The 21,590-nt window shown below is 42.8% G+C and overlaps 1 protein-coding gene across 6 annotated transcripts in view; it reads left to right on the forward strand.

The window, feature by feature from the left end:
• LOC137517893 (KH domain-containing, RNA-binding, signal transduction-associated protein 3-like) overlaps positions 1-21,590 on the forward strand; it is a 221,813-nt gene that overhangs the window by 156,491 nt on the left and 43,732 nt on the right. For all 6 annotated transcript variants that reach the window (XR_011020710.1, XM_068234966.1, XM_068234968.1 and 3 more), the window contains 2 exons: positions 11,222-11,304; positions 20,579-20,640. Coding sequence is in view for 5 of the 6 variants with exons in the window: in XM_068234966.1 (XP_068091067.1) it covers positions 11,222-11,304; positions 20,579-20,640 (145 nt within the window). In the remaining variant the exon portion in view is untranslated. The remainder of the gene's footprint in view (positions 1-11,221; positions 11,305-20,578; positions 20,641-21,590) is intronic.

Raw genomic sequence — 21,590 nt, forward strand, 5'->3', positions numbered from 1 at the left:
TAAATCACAGCCACGCTGCTGACAAACAGCTTGTCAGAGCTGGCTGTGTTTATCTCTATAGTGTCAGTCTGCTGCTCTCCCCGCCTCCTGCAGAACTCCAGTCCCCACCTGCATCCCTTCCCTCCCTGCTGATTGGGGCAGGGACCGGAGCTATGCAGGAGGTGGGGGAGCAGCTGAGACTGACACTACAGATGTAAACACAGCATCACAGCACGGCTGTGATTTATGAGGGATTGCAGAGTGCAGGGGGACCTTAGTGGGGTTTGGGATAGCAACAGAGGCTGGGCTGTATAGGCAGATCCAGCCTCTGTATGCAGATAACATTCTTTAAACACACCTCGGGTTCTCTTTAAATATTTCCTTGCTTGCTGTTGGTTTAAAAGGCATTTTAAGGCTCCCTGCACACTGCAAATCCGTTTTCCGATTCCGATTCCGATTCCGTTTCCGATTCCGATTCCGATTCCGTTTCCGATTTTCCTTGAATACATTCAACAGAAAAACGGATCAAAAAACGCAGCATGCAGTTAAGATTAAAAATCTGAATCGGAATCGGATGTAAAAACAGATTAAAAATCTGAATCTGAATCTGATTTGCTTGCAGTGTGCAAGAGGCCTATAACAAGGTGTAAAAATATCACCTAGGCAAAAACTCAGAAGAAAAAGTAAATTGCATACGGGATAAGGAGTACCAATATTTGTCCATATGCGATTAAAAAAAAAAATCAAGTCAAGTGTCAAGTTTACTCAATTCTGTAAAACAAACCTAAACTAAAGTTTCCTTCACTCTGACACCTGCTGCTTGTAACAGTAATTTGTAAGAGCGTGATGCCGTGTCTAGTGTTGGCAGATGTTGTCCTGGTTCAGGGTGGATTTGGTGTAGTGAAATTTGTCACAGTGGTCAGATTAATTCATTGAAGTGTGACATTGGTGTCAGTTTCCATCCATTGTCATTCATTTTCATCTGTTGATATCTGTGTTTCAAGGTGTTTCCATGGTTCCATTAAAAATTGACAAAAACCTGTTAAAATGCAGAAATCAATGGGTAAAAACAGATGATAATAGATGGTCGATTGGCCAGAAACCCAAATTTCAGAAATGTTTACGTTTCCTTAGTTTGGCCCAAGTAACAGATGGTTGGGTTAAACTCAATGGCGGCCCAAACTCAACCACCAACACTACTCATCACCTTGCTGATCAGAGCTGCTAAACCTGCTGTCTCAAATTCATAGCAGCTGCCATTCTGCTTTTTGCAAACACCGATAGTTACATTACATTACCCACAAAGCTGCTGTTTCTAAATCACACCAAAGGGTTATCTCTGCTTTTGTAGCTTCCTTGCCACAAGCTTGTTTATGCTACAGGGTTAGATGAGATCAGACAGTCAGGTATTGCTTTCAACTTCATAGAGACTCAAAGAATGACTCAACAGTAAAAGAGATACTTTTCTTATAAATGAAACTGCTGCTGTCAGCAAGCAATGGGCAGCGCTCATAGGCTGCATGTGAAGTGAAGGCTCCAGAGATGTGCACAGCCCCCCTGAGGCTAATTACACAATACAAATCAAATGCAAAATTATGTGCTGAACACTAATCTAAATTCTAAAATTTGAATGCAAGCTGACGCCCATGGAGGCAGCTAGCCTGAAGTATACAAAGTTTTTGTAAAGCAGAAAGGAATGGCAGCACTTCCAAACAGACGCTGCACCTGAATTGACTACCTGCACAAATATGCAGAGATCGAATAACGGGCGTCGGGCAGATTACACACCTTGCATTCAAAACAGGTACAGTAAAAGGAGGGCGTTAGCTTCAGCATAAGTTGTGCACAAATTATCCCTACTAGACTCTCCCACGACGATGATGTGCCCCCACGGGAGAGACCAAACCACTAGTCTAACAGTGAAGCATATCCAACAGTGAAGCATATTCAAACTGTGAAAATATTTAATCAAAGGTTAAAACCCTAAAAACTAGTCTAATAGTGAAACATATTTAACAGTGAACCATTGAATATGTTTCACTATTAGACTAGTTTTTAGGGTTTTAACCTGCTCTATATAAGAATGAACACTGTTTTTGAACAAAAACAGTGTTTATTCTCGGCAGACATGCCACTGGAGCAAAAAGCCTCAACAAATGTATACCTCTGGTTTATGTCCTGGGCAGTTTTTTTCTATCTCAGTCCATGATGTCCCTGCCTTCTTTATTTCTACCTCCACTCTTCTTCTCCAAGTTGGCTTTGGTCTTCCTCTTTTTCTGTTGCCTTGAGGATTCAATTTCAATGGCCCATACACACGGGCTACAACTGTCGCCGCAACCACGTGGCATGCGCCTGTTGCGACGATAAGTCGCCCGTGTGTATGACGCACGCGCCCCGAACCATCGCTACTTAGAGCTGTCGCCAGGCGATTAATTTGGTCAATCGCCGGCAACAGCTGTCGACGCAACTTCGCAGCAGTTGTCGCTAGTCCACCGTGTGTATGCGGACTAGCGACAGCAACATACATACAGTGAGCGGAACTTCCGGCGGGGGGGAAGGGGCCTTCGCCGACAGCTTCCGCCGAATCTGTTTCCCTCTGTGCGCCGTGAGTACGGCTGTTGCACAGAGGGACCTGGCGGCGAGCTGTCGCTGCTTTTTTCTTTTTTTTTGAGCGACTTGTAACATTTGTGCCTCCGCCTCGTGAGTTTTAGGCTTAAGGATTCTTTCTCAATTGATTTGTCCTTGCGAAGAGTATGGCCAATCCATCTCCACTTACCGAGTTTCATCTGCAAGTCCACTTGTTGTTCTTGGGTTCCTTCCTATAATTCTAATTGAAATAACATTTGACCACCACCAGATGTGTGGTATTCTTCGAAGGAAGTAGTTTATAAAGGTTTGGAGGCTTTTTGTTATCTCTGCTGTCACCTTCCATTTCTCATATCCATACAGAAGGACTGTCTTCACATTACTCTGGAATATTCTCAGTTTGTTTTTTGTGGAAATATCATGGGATCTCTAAGTTTGATACAGTTGTACAAATGCTGATACAAATTCTGTACTGATTTCGGACTTTAACATCAGCAATGACATCACCATCCATTGTCATCAGAATGCCCAGATACTGAAATTTAATCACAGTTTCTATGTGTTTTTCATATTCCTGAAATGTTTGTTTAGGATCTGTGTTGCTGTTTAATCGCCTCTCTTTAATTTTCTTGCAAAAGAGATGCGATTAAACAGTAAACAGTAATGCCGATCCTAAATGAAAGTTTCAGGTGTATGGAAAATACATCAAAACTGTGAGTTAAGTCCACTGCAACTGAGTTTTGTCCATTAAAGTGGACCTGATCTCAGAGAGTTCTCTCTGCTCCAAAAGATATGCAACAGCATAATAGCCGTTGAACAAAAAAACATTTCTTTGTTACAGCTGAAACAAATCGTGCACTGTTTCTACTTCCTGATTCATGGAAGCAGACGTATTGTTAACATCCTGTGCTTTCAAATGAGCTTATCTGCCTTATCTGCCGTGGCAGTCATGTGACACAGGGGGAGGTCAAATTACAATCACAATCAACTTGTGATTAGACACAAATGAGGGGGAATTGTACAGCCTAAACTTTCTAAATACATACAGGGTGCATTTCTCAATGTTTTCCTTCTGTCTTGGGCAAGAGTTCAGGTTCACTTTAATGTTTATTGTTGACAGTTTGCGGTTTAAAAAACACTGCAATTGCTAGTGTGGTGGGAAAAATATACTAGTATGAGGGAGTCAGTCTTCCATGATTTCAAAGTAAATTACGAAAAACAGAGTACAAAATGGGCTTGATTCACTAACCGGCGCTAAGTGTTAGTGGGCACTTTAGGTGGTTTGCGCCCACACAGAAGAAACAATCCCGCTTATTGCGCGCACAGCGCGGGTAATAGTGCGCATTGCTGGCCTTTAAAAGTTGCAACCGATGCGACGAAAATGATGCATCGGGTGCCCGTTAAGCAGCGCTATGATGCGCCACTTCGGGGGCACCCGATGCGTGCATCGGGTACGACTTTTGAAGGCCACGGGTGCAACGTTATCATCGCACCGTACACTAAGATCGGCGCACCCGCGCTGCACGCGCAGTGCACAGGACCACGCGCAAATTAGCTTTGCGCACAATAGCGGCCAAAATGGGTTTTTCACTCCGGCGCTAACACTTAGTGCCGGTTAGTGAATCAAGCCCATTATGTAAAAAAAAAAATAGCCACAGTAATTTATATAAATCAAAGATGAACTGTGCTGAAAATAACTCAATTAATAAAATTACATATTTTTTACACAATTAATTTATAAAATATTTCCTTAGGCCATGTTTCCATCTGTGCGCTTCTGTCCGCTTTTCAGCAACATGTATCAATCTGTAACATTGGTGTGCTGATAAAAAGCGGACAGAAGCGCACAGATGGAAACAAGGCCTTACTCTGATTTATATTCTGAGATTTATCAAAGTCACAGACATTGGTGGTCTTGTCAGGTGCAGCTCTCCTAAATGTTTGCTCCTGAGTATTCTGAAGCCAGGGAAAATAGTACCTTGTCTCCCAGAATGCTCTGGGAGGATACTTTGACATAGCTAAACAGCCTAGACTAACCATCAATGAAAGGGTGGGGCTACATACCAATATACGGCAAAATGAACATATAGGAAGTGTTTCTGATGCTCACATCAGGTAAATTATCGTAAAAGTGGGTATCCTGAATAATTAACCTTTTTCACTATATATCATTACAGGTCCACTTTAAGGCACAGTTTTACATATTGTAGCATGGATTTCTGCTTTAAAAGTATGAATAGATGTGAGTTTTAGCCTATTGTTTTCCTCCAGTCTCTCCTCCACCCTCTCCCCCTCCTTCCCCGCTTGTGTTGTCCTCACCTCTGTTGCAGAAAGGTTTAGTAGTTTCACAATTTCACATTTCAGACCCGTGTCTTGCCTTGGGCATAGCGAAATGACTAGTTACAGATTAAAATAGATGAAGATTATCAGGTTACGAGCTTGTTTACTTGTCATGGGTAGCTAACTCTCCAAATAGCTGTCAATAATTCATTATTCCACTGGGGAATGGTTGTCTCACGGCGTTCAGTTCTAACGTTCATATTCTGCAGTTTAGCATATTTCCCATGCGTGCCCTCTGGTGTTTTGGCGTTTTAGTGAGCCGTATATATTAAAAAGAAATTCCTTTTCTTTATTCAATTGCTAGAAATATAGATTAGTGCTGCACATGTCTTTGTGTAATTTAGGGTCAGTACAAATTATATTCCCATTTCACTTTAGAGCCATCTAAGAACTTGAAGAACAGCAAAGTCCCGTTATCCGGAACTCAACCAACCGGAAGTGTCAACTAACCTCTATGCCTGTTGGGTAACGGGGACTTTCTTTTTGGGGTGTTTGCGGAATGTTTTCATCCTTTATTATGTTTACCAAGCGACCAGCCTTCCTCTTGTCCTAGTGGGCTCCTAGCAGCTTACGGCAACTGTGCACGTCTCTCGGCATTTCACGTGACCTGATGTGGGTCAGGTGACATGCCGGCTTCCATGCATGGGGGAAGCCGGGAAGCCGCTAGAAGTCCACTAGAAGCAAGAGGAAGGCTGAAAGATGTCGCTGTGGCAAGCAGGCCTGGTCCACCCATAATCCAAGTGAGGCAACTTCCTCAGGTGGCAGAAGTCTGGGGGCAGCACCAGGCAGAAACAGGAAGTGAAGAGAGTGCCTGGCCAACCTATAATAAGGGCAACTGTACCTGGCTAACCCATACCGGGGTCAACTGTACCTAGCTACCAAAACTAGGGGCACCTATAACTGACTACCTACCTATGCTGAGTGGTTTTTTTGGGGGGGAGCTCACCGCAGCTATAACGTGTGGTGCAAGTTGTCGGGTGCTGTGCGATCATTCCAATTTGGGGATGGGGGGTGGGCACATCCTCACAAGTTTGCCATGGGCAGCAAAAAGTCTAGAACCCTGCTGGTACCAGATACCAGGGACTCTGCGGTATATCACAAATTACATTTCATTGCAACCATGACAACAGTACATAGTTAGGGGAACAGATTTCTAGAAACTCTATTAGCCATCTTGCACTAGCTCTTGTTAGAGTACATCCTCCTTCTCTTTATTTGTTTAGCCGACTTCGACTCTTCATGACCATATGTACGTCTGCACGCCAGATGTAACTGTCATTCACTGCGTCTTTCAGCTGTTGCATAGGCATGTTCATAGTTTTACATATGCTGTCTATCCATCTTAGCCTCTGATACCTTTTTTTTTGTTGTGTTTTACAATCATCCAGGATTTCTCATTAAGTGACCCTCCAATTTTAATTGTGCAAATACTGGCTAATTTTACTACATGCATGTAGTATGAGGGCCCCCAGAGTTTAAATACTATGAACAGACTTTGCCGCTAAAGGACAACTGAAGTGAGTGGGAAATGGAGGCTGCCATAATTATTTCCCTTTAAACAATACCAGTTGCCTGGCTATCCTGCTGATCCTCTGCCTCTAAAACTTTTAGCCATTGATCCGGAAAAAGCATATGCAGATCAGGTGTTTGCTTATAGAACCTTTAGAAATAAACATTCTGTACAGATCACCTGGCAGAACTAAAGATGATGTCACCACCTGTGATACATTTCAGAATGTAAATCAGAGAGAGGAAAACATTGACTAAATGATTTTTAAATAAATATTGTAAAAAAAAAAAAAAAAAAAAAAAAGCACTTTTTATTCATTGTTATTTTCACTACACTTCCTCTGTAAGCTTCCTGTCAGTTTGAGAGATTCTGATCTGCAGTTGCATAACTAAAATGATGTCACCCCTGGAAAGCTATCATGTCCACTGTGTCCCAGTGGTGACCCCAATGTCAGTGGAGGAACCTGCCAAGGGTTACAAAACAAGGGCGACCTCTGTGACCATCTTTGTTGGTGGAGGGAGTCATGAATGCCACACAGTAAAGGCCGGGGGACTCCTTAACTGTGTGGCATTCATAAGTTCTTCCACACATAATTACAGTGGCCATACACTGGTCAATATTTTCCATCAATATTCAGCCCATTTGGTCATTTGATTGATTCATTTGATCAAATGTGCCAGAAATTGATTCTGCAAACAATTCACATTCACTCGTTTTTGTCCCAAATTGATTGATTCAGTTCATCGCACTAAACAGAAGAGATTACTAGCAAGGCTGGATTTACCATAAGGCACTGTAGGCACGTGCCTACAGGCGCATGATGATGGAAAGGTGGTTCACTCCCCTCCCACCTCCCTCCATCCTTCACTATGCAGAGTCCTGATGAGCAGTGCTGCTCATCCAGATTCCGGATATCCGGGTAACCTGGATATCCAACAATTTTTAGCTATCCGATTCGGATACAGATACTGGATTTCCACAGAAATCAGGATAGCTATCTGCGGATAGTTGGCTGGCAATGCGGATATCCACAGAAATCCTACTATTGAGATACTGTATGGTGTCCAGGATGTCATTGAGACAATCAGAGGGCTCCCAGCAGAAGCCCTAGCAACCAATCACAGAGGGGAACACTGGCCAGCCTCACCTGTTCTCATTGAGCCAATCAGAGGGCTCCCAGCCTAAGCCCTGGCACCCGATCACAGAAAGGAATCCTGGCCAGCCCCCCTGTGTAATAAGGAGGGTGTAACATCTGTAGGAATGGCGGCTGGGGACACGCAGGGTGTATCCGCAACCGCCTTTGCTTCCTCTTCTCAGACCTCATCCGTTCCGTCAGCGTCTAGCACGCTGGGAACGGTATTGTCATCTGCTCATAGGGTCGCTTTCTCGCACGGGCCCGCGCGGAGACAGGACCTTTATGCTGGGAGAAGGCGCGTCAGCTTACCTGCTGGTCGGTGACTCTCGCCGCTCGGATTGGCTTTTCCGAGATGGGCGCGGCTGAGAGTCTTCCTCTGCTTCATAAAGCCTTTGTTCACCATTCGCAAACTGTCTGCTGTCGTGAATACTTTGTGTTAGCGCTCAGACCTTAGACTAGTTCCCAGGTGTTGAAACCAAGGACTTCACACCAGACTAGGAATTGTGATATTGTTATTGCTTACTTGTGTATGATTCTGGCTATACTCTGACCTCGCATTTGCTTACTGATTCTGTACTTCCGCCTATCTGATCCTTGTTGCTGAACTTCTGCCTGATTACCTACCATTCTCTTGCCTATCGCTCTGTACTGATATTACCTCTCTGTTGCCGAACCTTGCCTGTCTGACCACTCCTCTCACCAGTGGGACCTTGCCACTGGTGAGGTGTTTATATATGCCCACCAGCTCCTCTGGTGAGGTGACACTTGTTTCTGATAGTCCCTTGCCAGCTCCTCTGGTAAGGTTTTGTTAAACTATACAGTTACCGTGTCTGATAGCACTTTACCAGCTCCTCTGGTAAAGTCTTGTTAATTAATACTGTCTTATCACTGATAGTACCTTGCCAGCTCCATTGGTAAGGTGTTGCCAAACTATCTCATTCTGTTGTAGCTAGGACCCACCAGATCCTCTGGTGAGGGCTAGCGCTGATGCTAGTTAGTACCCACCAATTACTCTGGTGAGGTTCAGAGTTAGTTTATAGATCCAGAGACTGATAGTACCTTGCCAGCTCCTCTGGTAAGGGCTAGCTAAACTACTCAGTCACTTGTGCTGTTAGTACCTCACCAGCTCCTCTGGTAAGGTTTAGCCAAACTGCTTTTACTCTCTCTTTTGCTTATACTTTACCAGCTCCTCTGGTAAAGGTCTATTGTTTATATTTCTGTTGTTGGACTCTCCAGCTCCACTGGAGAAGTCTATACTGTTGCACCAAACACCACACATTACACTCTGCTAGCTATACTTGTATTATTGGTGATACTGCAGATCACCACATAATCAGGTATAGCATCTGTATTATTTGTGGCTCCGCAGAGCACAAATAATCAGACGTCTGAGTTGCAGCACCCAATCGTTTCAGAGGGCTGCCTTGATGAGAAATATCGTCCTAGCTTGTGAATGCTCACTGAGAGACATGCTCCAGTGCTGCTGGCCTAGCAAGGGGGCTGTACACAGTGATAAACCTAAAGTGGTTCAGTGATTAACCCCTTCACTATCACTACACTATTGTTAAATCGTTAATTAGCTTGATTTCATTGTGTGACAGTCAGAGTGTGTGCTCTAGGGCTGCTGGCCTAGCAAGTGCTGTATACAGTGATAAACCTAAAGCTGTTCAGTGATTAACCCCTTCACTATCACTGCACAACTGTGGTATTGTTAATTAGCTTGATTTCATTGTGTGGCAGTCAGAGTGTGTGCTGCAGGGCTGCTGCAGGCAGCTGCTATGTGTCTATTTGTGTGCTGAGCCTATGCACAGACCACCAGGCCAGCTGCTGCCTGCTGGCCAGCTATTAGCTTTAGCTAGCTACAGTATACGTTAGGGATTAGGGAATAGGATTACTGTGTTATTGTGTAGTTTGTACTGTAGTACCGCAGTCAGTGCTAGTAGTTGTTAGAGTAGTAGTACTACTGTGTTAGCTTACTACAGAACTGCTGTGCTGCTAAGCAGTGCCAGTGTGACAGTTAGTGTATTCTCCTCTGCTGTCTGACTGTCACTAGGCACTTGGCACGTTGCAATTTGCATGTGGCATTTTGCACTTTACACGTGGCACTTTGCACGCGGCAGGTGGCACTTGCCACATGCAAAGTGCCACGCGCAAAGTGCCACGTGCCATGTACAAAGTGCCACGTGCCAAGTGCCACGTGCCAAGTGCAAAGTGCCACGTGCCAAGAGCAAAGTGCCACATGCCATGTGCAAAGTGCCAAGTGCCAAGTGCCATGTGCCACTGCCAAGTGCCAGGTCCGGCATGCTCCTGCAGACATTACACCTGCTGCTGCTGCATTGCCCTGCTCCTGCTGCCTTTGCTGCTCCCACCACCAGGGTGCCACAGGCCACTGCTGCTGTGCTGATACTAGTGATGGGCGAACACCTGGATGTTCGGGTTCGGGAAAGTTCGCCGAACATGGCCGAGATGTTCGGCATGTTCGGGCCGAACCCCGAACTTCCCGAACATCCTGCTTTTGGGGGCCCTATGGGGTCGCAGGCATAAGGGGGGAGCATGCCCCGATCGCGGGGGGGGGGGGGGGGTCGGAAATTCCCCCCACCCCCTCCGCTAGCGCTCCCCCCTCTGCCCGCTTCCCCATACAAAAGTTTAAGCAAAGTACCTGTAATAGTGGATGGCCTGGCAGTGGCACTGTGGAGTGAGGAGGAGGAGTCCGGAGAGTGACGCGTTGAGGGAGGCCGGGCAGCGGGCGGTTCAGCGGTAGTACCCTTGTGGTACTTCCGCCCTTTCTCTGACCTCACGCTCGCTGCCCGGCCTCCCTCAACGCGTCACTCTCCGGACTCCTCCTCCTCACTCCACAGTGCCACTGCCAGGCCATCCACTATTACAGGTACTTTGCTTAAACTTTTGTATGGGGAAGCGGGCAGAGGGGGGAGTGCTAGCGGAGGGGGTGGGGGGAATTTCCGACCCCCCCCCCCCGCGATCGGGGCATGCTCCCCCCTTATGCCTGCGACCCCATAGGGGGGCCGTATTCGGCCGAACAGGGGCCCTGTTCGGCCAGGTTCGGCCAGGAATTGAGCCGTTCGGACGAACGCGAACAGTTCGGCCGAACACCACCAGGTGTTCGGCCGAACTCGAACATCACCCGAACAGGGTGATGTTCTGCAGAACCCCGAACAGTGGCGAACACTGTTCGCCCAACACTAGCTGATACCACCTATATTTAACCCAAAACACAATTTCTTCCATAATTCTTTGGAGGTGTCTGGGCTCAAAACTGCCATGTCCCAGTTGTGCGGTTGGACTTTGGACACAATGTGGGCTGCACGACCGCTGTCTGGAACCTAGCCTAGGCCTGATGTTAATTGACAGCCATTTTTTTTTTTTGGGGGGGGATTTTAAGTCCCCACATCATCAATTAGTGTCCCCCTTTAAAAACAATGATACTGCATGCCTCATTTACCCTAGAAAAAATGTTTTTAAAGCAATTTAAAGGCCACTTCCAGTTTTTCTATCCAGATATCCAATCTGCTACCAATGTTCTATTAATGATCCGTACTACACATATAATTCATTATATCATAAGTTTTTGTTTGTTTTATTCACTTCAGTGCCACTCTAAGTCAATTATTAAAATCTATATATATCTTTTTTTTTTTTTTTTTTCATTTCAGGAATATGATGACGGCTACGGAACAGCATATGATGAACAAAGTTACGACTCCTATGATAACAACTACACTTCACAAGTACAGAGGTGAGCTGCGTCAATGGCCCGACCTTCCTGCTAATGACGCTGAATATTCACAGTGGCGGTGGGAACGTGATAACTGTTTTTAGTGCTAGATTTCGCAGTCATTAATATAATGAGAGCACAAGCCATCCTGCTTCCTGAACACTTTCCCTCCTAGGCCCTGCGCTCTGGAGACTCACATTAGCAATTAAAGTGTAACGGTCTTTGGAACGCAGAGTTGTTGACTGTAAGAGAACAGGATCGCACTGATGAGTGCTTTACCTATAATGTGAAAGGCTTCTTCTGCTGAGGAAATGAAATCCTAAGCAGGATGATGCCTTCGCCTCGTCAGTCAACCACATTCTAATAGCCTAAAACTGGCCATAGATTACTATTATTATATAGTGGATTTATAGTGCAAACATATTACACAGCGCTGTACAATAATGATTACAGGCAATGATAACAGGGGTGACCAACAACACAATACAGGTAAGAAGCAATACAATACAACAATAAAGGTAAAAAGCAATAAGATACACAGCACAATACAGGTAATAAGCAATACGATACAACAATACAATTGATAAGCAAAATGATACACAACGCAATACAGGTAATAGGCAATATGATACACAACACAATACAGGTAATAAGCAATACGATACAACAATACAATTGATAAGCAAAATTATACACAACACAATACAGGTAATAAGCAATACGATACAACAATACAATTGATAAGCAAAATTATACACAACACAATACAGGTAATAGGCAATATGATACACAACACAATACAGGTAATAGGCAATATGATACACAGCACAATACAGGTAATAAGCAATACGATACAACAATACAATTGATAGGCAATATGATACACAACACAATACAGGTAATAAGCAGTAAGAGACACAACACAATACATGTAATAAGCAATAAAGTACAACAACAATATTGGCTGCCCATTGGTCAATAGCCCTCCAGTGGAAATCCACTGATTTGGAGTTAGCTTTGGTTACTCAGCATCTTGACTCGATGATGTTAATTGATCGAGTCTATTATTATAGTGTTGAGAATATAGCAAGATTTGATCTTATTTGGGATGCATGGAAATCCTATAAGCAATTTTAGTTCCCCTTGGACAATTGTGTGATGGGTTTCAATTTGTTTTGTATACCTCTATGACATTCGGGACTCTTGTGTTTAGACAGGATGTTATTTTTCTTTTTGATTTTATTTTGGGGCTAGTTCTAGGTTAGGGTTTTTTTTTTTCAGTCAAGAAGAGCAACGTACTATGGAACTTATTAGATTGGACTGATCCCTAGGATCTCAGTAGGAGGCACTTTTGTGCCCCATTTCCTAGGTTGAACGGGATGGACATCGGAATTTTGCTCTTCAATATATATATATATGTGTAGGATGTTTATCCACATTTGTTATTATCTTCCTTCTGTATATACTAGCTTTTCTAGCTTGTTGTTATATTTGCCTTATTATATAATAAAGCTCTTTATAATTAAAAAAATTAAAATAAATAAATAAAATATAACAACAAAAGACAGTTAATAAGGAATAAGATACACAACACAATACAGGTAATAGGCAATAAGATACACAATACAGGTAGTAAAGCAATGCCAAATCATACACTGGAGTGGTAGTCCTAATAATACAAGTTCACATATTCGGGGCAGAGTGCACAATTAGGTATGATACACAAGGGGAGAGGGCCCTGCCAAAGGCTTAGAAGCTAGGGGGAGGGGGTGGTTACAGAAAAGGAGGGGGGGCCGCATCAAGAGGTTTTTGGCAGAGAGAGTTAGGGTTAGGGGCAGCATCGAGGTGAAATAGGCCTCCTTGAAGAGGTAGGATTTGAACACTTGTTTGAAGGTGTTGAAGGAGGGGGGAAGTCTGATGGGCAGTGGGAGAGAGTGGCAAAGGGTGGGGCAGCTCTAGTGAAGTCCTGCAGATGTGCATGAGAGTGCGAGATGCATGGGGTGATTAGGAGGAGGGTAGATGTACATATGATTTGAGACATGCAAAAATGGAGCAGGAAATTTGGGCACACCAGGCACCACCATAGGCCGTAATGTGATTACATAACTACAGCTTAAACAGTGCTCAGTCAGTAATTTGGGTGCCGTTGAAAGACGGAGCCTAAATTACTATAAAAACAGTGTAATTTTGCACCTGAATTACGCCTTAACCATCAGATAAATCTCTCTCTGATCATGTCTGATCAGAGAGGGATCTACTGCTACCAGTGCAAAGAGATCAATGCAGGTAGATCTGTGCAGCTGCCTCTGCCTGCCGGGCAGCCCAGGTATCCCCTATATATTGTTTATTGGTGAAATTTGCATTCTCGCCTGACTCAAAATTGTTTGCAATAATATCATGGGAATTTTTGCAGTTTAATCATTTTTGTTAAAATGAGAACTATCTTGAAAATGTATTTTCTCACGTCCATTTACTTCAATGCATTTGGGGAAAGAAAAAAAAAGTATTTTCGCATGCATGACCATACATTTTTGCACATGTACTGATTTGTGCTAAAATGTTTTGTTTTTTTTCTTGTTCTTCATGTTCACCGATTTCAATGCACTTGATAAAAATGTGTTTTTTGCATTCAGGGATATAAGTTTTTGCACATATTCCCATCTGTGTGAAAATGCTCTGACGCTCACTCGCTTGAATACATTCGGCGAGTTTTTGCATCAATGTCCATACGTTTGCCCATATACACTCGTTTATGCAAAAAATGTTTTATATTTTTATCACTCAATTGGCCTGATGCACCAAGTAGCGTTAAGGAGAAACTCCAACCAAGAATTGAACTTTATCCCAATTAGTAGCTGATACCCCCCTTTACATGAGAAATATATTGCTTTTCACAAACAGACCATCAGGGGGCGCTGTATGACTGATTTTGTGCTGAAACCCCTCCCACAAGAAGCTCTGGGACGCGGTACTTTTGGCAGTTTGTTACAATGTAACAAGGTTCACAGACAGGAATTAGCTGTTTACAGCTGTCTCCAACAGCCAAAACAGCTAGCAGCAGCTACATAACCTGCCCACAGTAACAATGTCACCATGTAATAAATGTCAGAATGTAAATCAGGGAGACTAAAGATTTTACAATGAGCAATCACTGACTAAATCATTTTTACATAATTATTGTAAAAATGAAGTACTTTTTTATTGCATTATTTTCACTGGAGTTCCTCTTTAAGGTTGCCGTGTGCATACAGCCAGCGCAGGGAAATTTTACAGGTACTAATTTAGGGGGAGCATTGCCCACTAACTCCTTACCGCCACTCACGTTACCAGTTTAATGAACACATTGCTTTGGTAACGCATGGCTTAACACATGTTACCATATCAACACGTGCATTATCACGATAACGCACTTGGCGCTAATTTGTTACAGCAGCAGGGTCAGCCATACTATGTTAGGAAAAAAAACACATATATAAGTAGATAAATACTTGTTCTACTTACATAACAGATATATTGCACTGTCCACGTTGTGAATTCAGTGAATTGTATATATTAAATAAAGATAATTCTGTTCCTGGCATTTGCCATTTTGGTTCCCTCTGACTGAAGTCGATACTGATGTCATTTCCTCCATTACTCTTTTTTTTCCCCTAGAACCTGCTCTAGCTAGCATGGTTTGTAAACATGTGAGCACAGCAAGATCAGATTCCAGCCTTGTCTCTAAACTGCCCTCAGCCAATCAGTGAGGAGAAGAGATGTGAGAGGGGTGATGACAAGCTTCCTTTTCGTTGGCAATGTACCAAATAGAGCCATGCTGACAGATGAGATTTATTACAGCAGAAACATTTCTGATTATATTGGAATGCTTGCAATGCAGGGTCAGGAAGTAGACTACGTAATTAACACAGAGCAATGGGGTAAATGGAATTTGATTTTATGGCTGACAATCCCTCTTGAATGGACAGTGCATCCTACGGTGTTAGTAATGGTAAAATTGCTATGCACTGCCTCCTAATGGTCTTACCACTAGTTAGCGCACCAGGCCCAATAAATCTCTGTACACCCATTTAACTTTAAAAACTCAGTTTTGACAAAGGTTTGCTTTAAGAAAGCTGTAAATGACATAAAATGGCACCATGATAAATAATGCAGCACATTTACATTATTTATTTTAAACATATTTTTAATACATTTTTAAAATGCTGGCTTGTCACTTCAAGGGACGATGGTCTGTTTCCACACAATTGATTCAATGGCAGAAATATACTTTCCTGCCAATTATGGAATGTTCCTCGGAAGGTCCCTTTCATTCCGCCATGCAGTGATTGTGCGGGGAAAACGTCCGCTTTTACATTTCCTGTCACTTCCTGGATTTCATGCAGCCGATTGTTCCCAGATGCCTTTGCAGATTCCTCCAGCCAATTAAATGTTCCCAAATGTTATTTTGAAATGTTTTCCCTATTGTTTTGGTAAAAGTGTAGTATAAGGTATGCATTAAAAAAGGCACAGCAGTGACATACAGTATAGTTGTCATACAATATTCAGGACACCCATTTTTAGGTTGGTTTCACCATCAGAAACACTTCCTCTATCTATATACAGCAGAGTCCCCAGTATCTGACACAGACGGGGATCCCCTGATGCCAGACACATGTGGTTGCCGGGTTGCTTGAGCAACCAGGCGGAAAAGCACACCCTCCCCCCCTCATGCATTAGAAAATACTCACTGAGCCTCCAATGATGTCTTGTATAGGGATGGTCGTAGTCAGCCAACTTTGCTACGCTGGATGCTTACGCCGGTATGCAGAAAATGTTACGCATTAATTCCTTTTTCATTGCTTAAACCAAGAACTCTTCTACGCGTACATTCCCCTTTCCAATGCGTACATTTGTAAGCATACAATCGCACGCAGAAAATTAGACGCGAGCAACGCATTCGTGGATCACTACGCAATACACTTGCTAACTATGCATAGTGGGCGTAAGCTACGCGTAGCGGTACTTCGCTATGCGTAAATTCATAAGCTTAGTTTTGAAACTTCACCTACGAACTACGATGCGTAAATTCGCACTGGCGTAGTTTCTGCTCATCCCTGTTCTTGTAGCTCCTATTTGGCTCCTGGAGGCTTCCCAGCATCCTCCGTGTTGGGCTCCTGGCAAATCACATGACCTGTGTCGTGTCACGTGACACACTGGGATCTGCAGGCGGATGCCAGAAAGCCGCTAGGAGCTGCAGGACATTCCTGAAGGCTCGGTGAGTATTTTGTGGCTGGAAAATCTCCCCAACCCCCCCCCCCCCCCCCCCCAAAAAAAAACAGTCCTTGTTATTCCCTCAGGCATGCTGGTTAGTTGAGACGTCCGGTTTCCTGAGTTCAGAATAATGGGGACTCTGCTGTATTCCTGTATATTGGTATGTAACTCCACCCTCCCAGTGGAACTTACCAATTGGCATGTTTTACAAGGGAGCGGATACGTTTCTGCCCTTTTCACCAGCTGATTATAGCAGAGCTGTAAAATAGCTTGCCTTTACATGAGATGTTTTTTCATTTTACAATCTTGGTCATCTTTAAGAGTGTCAGTAGATTACATTGGTCCGAATGCAAATAATTAATTAAAATATAAATTAATACTAAATTTAAATTAACTAATCTCATTGACTATCCCTAAGGCCCAGCCCTAAGGAAATTATGTAAACAGTCAGACAGCTAGACAACCATTTCTCAGATTTACTTTTATCTTAGGCTGTCCAGACAACAAAGCTGAAGGCAATGTTTAGGTAGCTACAGATTGAAATGGAAAATAATGGAAAGATTGTGTTTTAAATAACCTTATAGTCAGCTACAATGTTACATTGTTTATATTTCCTCCCCGCCCCTATATAACTTCAATGTGCTCTCCGCCCTACTATGTATATCAGGACCCCCAAACGTTCCAGCAATAATTTCACATTGAGGCTTCTGACCAGCCTCCCACCATGTTCTGGAGGAAGCCCATTGCATTATCGTAGTGGGCCACTAGGATGGTGACCCCGGGAAATCAGGGGTGTAGCAATAGAGGGTTCAAAGGTTCCAAGATCACAGGTCACACTCAGGGTCCTCTTTCAACTGCTGGATTAGCTCTTCATTGGTTCTATGCTGGTAATGAACACCTCTATATGTGCCTTGAATAGTGGTAATCATTATCAAACTGCCCCTTCCTCCTGCTTTTACCTCCCTGACATTGCAGCTGTCCTTGGCAGGTTTTGGTATGCAATATCAATTGTTACATATAGAGGGTTTGTGGGCAACCAATGTAAAACTAGCCCTAGGACCTACAGCTCCTTAGCTACACTGGATGGAGATGTAGAACTCACTTCACTCACCCTTCCCATTGCTGCTGATTGGAGGGGAGGTGTGGCTCTTACAGACACAGGCCTCTGCGCTTGTATAATGAGATTCGGGGAGCATAGTTTTGGCTTAGAGTTCAACAATGTGGAATCCTTGCAGAAGTTCTTGCTATGCACTGTTTTGCTTGTGGGAAGGTGTGTTGGGGCAGCTTTTGGACAGAGACGGAGCACTCAGAGGGGCTTTGGCTTCATGCACTATTGGCTGAATGGTGAGATCACATGACTTAACAAGAACATCCTCAGAGAGCAAGGTGGTCAAAGATGGGGCGGCCACATACATGACCCCAAAGATTGAAACCCTCAGAGGTGAGTATAAGGAAGTTTTGGACGACGGGGGTGCCACATAGAGAATCCTGAAGCTGAAAAAACTCAGAGGTGAGCATGGGGGGGGGGGGATTTAACTAAAATTATAGTAAATAAAGAGGGAGAGAGAGATCGGTAGTATGAAGAAAAACCATCTGGAGAGGGGATTAAAATTATAAAAAGATTTACACAGATCCCATTCATGGCTATAGTCATTTTTATAACAAAATGAAAATTTCCCTTTAAACCTTTCAAACTGAAAAAACAAAACAAAAAATAACAACAACAACATCAACAACAAAAACAGACAAACAATGTCCTCTTGAAAACATTAGGATGATTTTTTTTTCCCAGGCATTGTAAAATTAATCTCCTATTCAGACACTGCCTATTGAGCCGACCATATGGCTACTTCTGAATGTTCCTCATCCCGGTTATGTGGACCGTATGGGCCAGTGAAACACAACAGAATTGTTTGCCTATTTACCGGTTTATGCACTCTGGAAGATTTATACCGAACGGCTTGAAAAATGGCTGTACAAATATGAGGCCCGCTGGAGGATTGCAGTACATCATTTGGAGTTAGCATTGCCATCTGCTTAATAGCAGCGAAACGGCTACAGAGGCACTTATAATGGGCCATTCTAAGACTTGACAGATGCTGTCAAGTTAACCTGTCAAGGCTAAAGTCCTGGAAGGGGATGTAGGTTATGTGCTGCAAGGCTGTACGTGGCGAAATGAGCCAGAACTTATTCCCATCATCACTGTGATAATAGGACAGTTTAGTATTTCTAAAGAGTGCATAATGGTACGATGGAATGTTTGTGGTGTTTCCTAATGAGAAATAACTGCCACGTCTTCATTGTAAACGGTGGGGATCATTTGTTATTGAGAGATGTTCTGTTGATTGACATTTTGCATTTTTTTAATATATTGCAAGTAAGAACAAATAAAGATTAAAAGACACCTGAAGTGACATGTGACAGGATGAGATAGGCATGTGTATGTACAGCGCCAGCTATGCTGTGTTCCTTTCTATGTTTCCCTACCTAAAAGAGTTAAACATCAGGTATGTAAGTGATAGTTTCTGTCTAGGTCAGGACTGGGTCGGACTACAGCGTAACCCTCACTGATAAGGAATTACAACCATAAAACACTTCCCTAACAGAAAATGGCTTCTGAGTGCAGGAAAGAGATAGAAAGGGTCAATAGTTCATAGATTTTAGCTCTGGGATACTTCAATGAATGTGTCATTGAGCAGAAACAATGAAACAGTCAAAACTGAAAAAGTGCATTTAAAGAGGAACTTCAGCCTAAACAAGCATACTGTCATTACGTTACATTAGTTATGTTAATTAAAATAGATAGGTAATATAATCTCTTACCCACCCTGTTTTAAAAGAACAGGCAAGTGTTTGATTTCATGAGGGCAGCCATCTTTTTGGTTGAAAGGAGGTGACAGGAAGCGTGAAACTGTGTCCCGATCACCCCTCCCAATTGCTAGGCAACGTGAATAACAACATAGGAAATCCCTTCATACACAGCATCAAGGAAAAAATGCCCGGGCAGTTTTCTTTGATGGGGCGGAGCTTAGCTTTTGAGCAGCAAAAAATAAGGCTTAGTTAAGAAAAACAAAGTTCTGATGCTGTGAAACTGTTAAAGAAACACCAAGCCTTTCCAGTGCTGCTGAGTAGATTTTTAGTCTGGAGGTACACTTTAAATATTAAATAAACCTGTAGGATTTCTAAGAAGGTAATTTTTAGGAGAAGGAGGATAGATACAATTATTTATCTCATCAGTCTTTTTTCACCTCGGGTGTCCTTTAAAGAGGAACTCCAGTGAAAATAATGCAATAAAAAAAGTGCTTCATTTTTACAATAATTATGTATAAATGATTTAGTCAGTGTTTGTTCATTGTAAAATCTTTCCTCTCCCCGATTTACATTCTGATATTTATTACATGGTGACATTTTTACTGTGGGCAGGTTATGTAGCTGCTTCTAGCTGTTTTGGCTGTTAGAGACAGCTGTTAACAGCTAATTCCTGTCTGTGAACCTTGCTACATTGTAACAAACTGCCAAAAGTACCGCGGTCCCGGAGCTTCTTGTGGGAGGGGTTTCACCACAATATCAGTCATACAGCGCCCCCTGATGGTCTGTTTGTGAAAAGCAATATATTTCTCATGTAAAAGGGGGTATCAGCTACTGATTGGGATAAAGTTCAATTCTTGGTTGGAGTTTCTCTTTAAGGACCATTTCCAAGGATCTATACTCATCCTTTATCACCAAAATTCAATGGTCAGCCCATATATGAAGAAATGAATCATTTCAAAGTGAGCTTTGTAGATTGCATAATAGCGTTTATTGTCCCCGTTTGCTTGCTTCCAAAATAAAATGAACATGAAAATAAATACATGTTCAGTATTATTTTTTATGATCTGTGATTTGTGCTTGAATCAGGTTTTGGGAAGGAGTGAAATTACATTATCTTCATTGACACTGAACATATATCTTGAACATTTAAAAATGATATATTATATTATAATCTAAGCTATAATTCTAAGCTATTGTCTAATCATGATTTTTGTTCTTTTGTTTTTTTTTACAGTACGTCAGAATATTATGAATATGCACATGGAATTGGTGAGGAGGACTCATATGATTCATACGGTAAGTCTTATTTTGCTTCAAGGCCTAACCTATTGAGTATCAGGTAGGAATTTCACCAGGGATGAGCAGAAACTACGCCAGTGCGAATTTACGCATCATAGTTCGCATCTACGCATCGTAGTTCATAGGCGAAGTTTCAAAACTACGCTTACGAATTTACGCGTAGCGAAGTACCGCTACGCGTAGCTTACGCCTACTATGCGTAGTTAACATGTGTATTGCGTAGTGAACTACGAATGCGTTACTCGCGTCTAATTTTCCGCATGCGAATGTATGCATACAAATTTACGCATTGGAAAGGGGAATGTACGCATAGAAGGGTTCCCAGTATATGCATTTCTAAAGAAATTAATGCGTACAATTTTCTGCATACGGGCATAAGTATCCGCATACACTACGCTTCCCACTACGCGCAATTGCGTATTTTAACGCGTATTCTACGAAATGCATATGAAGCGATTATTTGTTTTCGAAGCAGTAGTTTGGCGAAGCGTAATTGCGTACAACTACGCGTATTTCCAGCGTAGCGAAGTTGGCTGACTACGACCATCCCTGAATTTCACCCTATATGCGTTTGTCTGTCAAATTTTAATAGCATGCATTTTGCATGTATTCTTAATGAGATATAAACAAATACATATATATTAATTATTTGATTTTGTGCTGTCAATTATTAGGCACAATGAGGTTGATTCACAAAGCTGCGCTGCTACAGCAGCACAACTTAAAGGACATACACGTTGACATGTGACATAATGATATAGACATGGGTATGTACAGTGCCAAGCTCACAAATAACTATGCTGTGTTCCTTTTTTTTCTTTCTTTGCCTGAAGAGGTTAAAAGTCATGTATGCAAGTGACAGTTTCGGTTCGGGTCAAGACTGGGGAACTATAGCAGAAACCTCACTGATGAGGAATTCTAGCTATAAAACATTTTTTTTTCTGGCA

This window comes from Hyperolius riggenbachi, chromosome 5 (genome assembly GCF_040937935.1).
Source record: "Hyperolius riggenbachi isolate aHypRig1 chromosome 5, aHypRig1.pri, whole genome shotgun sequence".
In the NCBI taxonomy this organism is placed as follows: Eukaryota; Metazoa; Chordata; class Amphibia; order Anura; family Hyperoliidae; genus Hyperolius; species Hyperolius riggenbachi.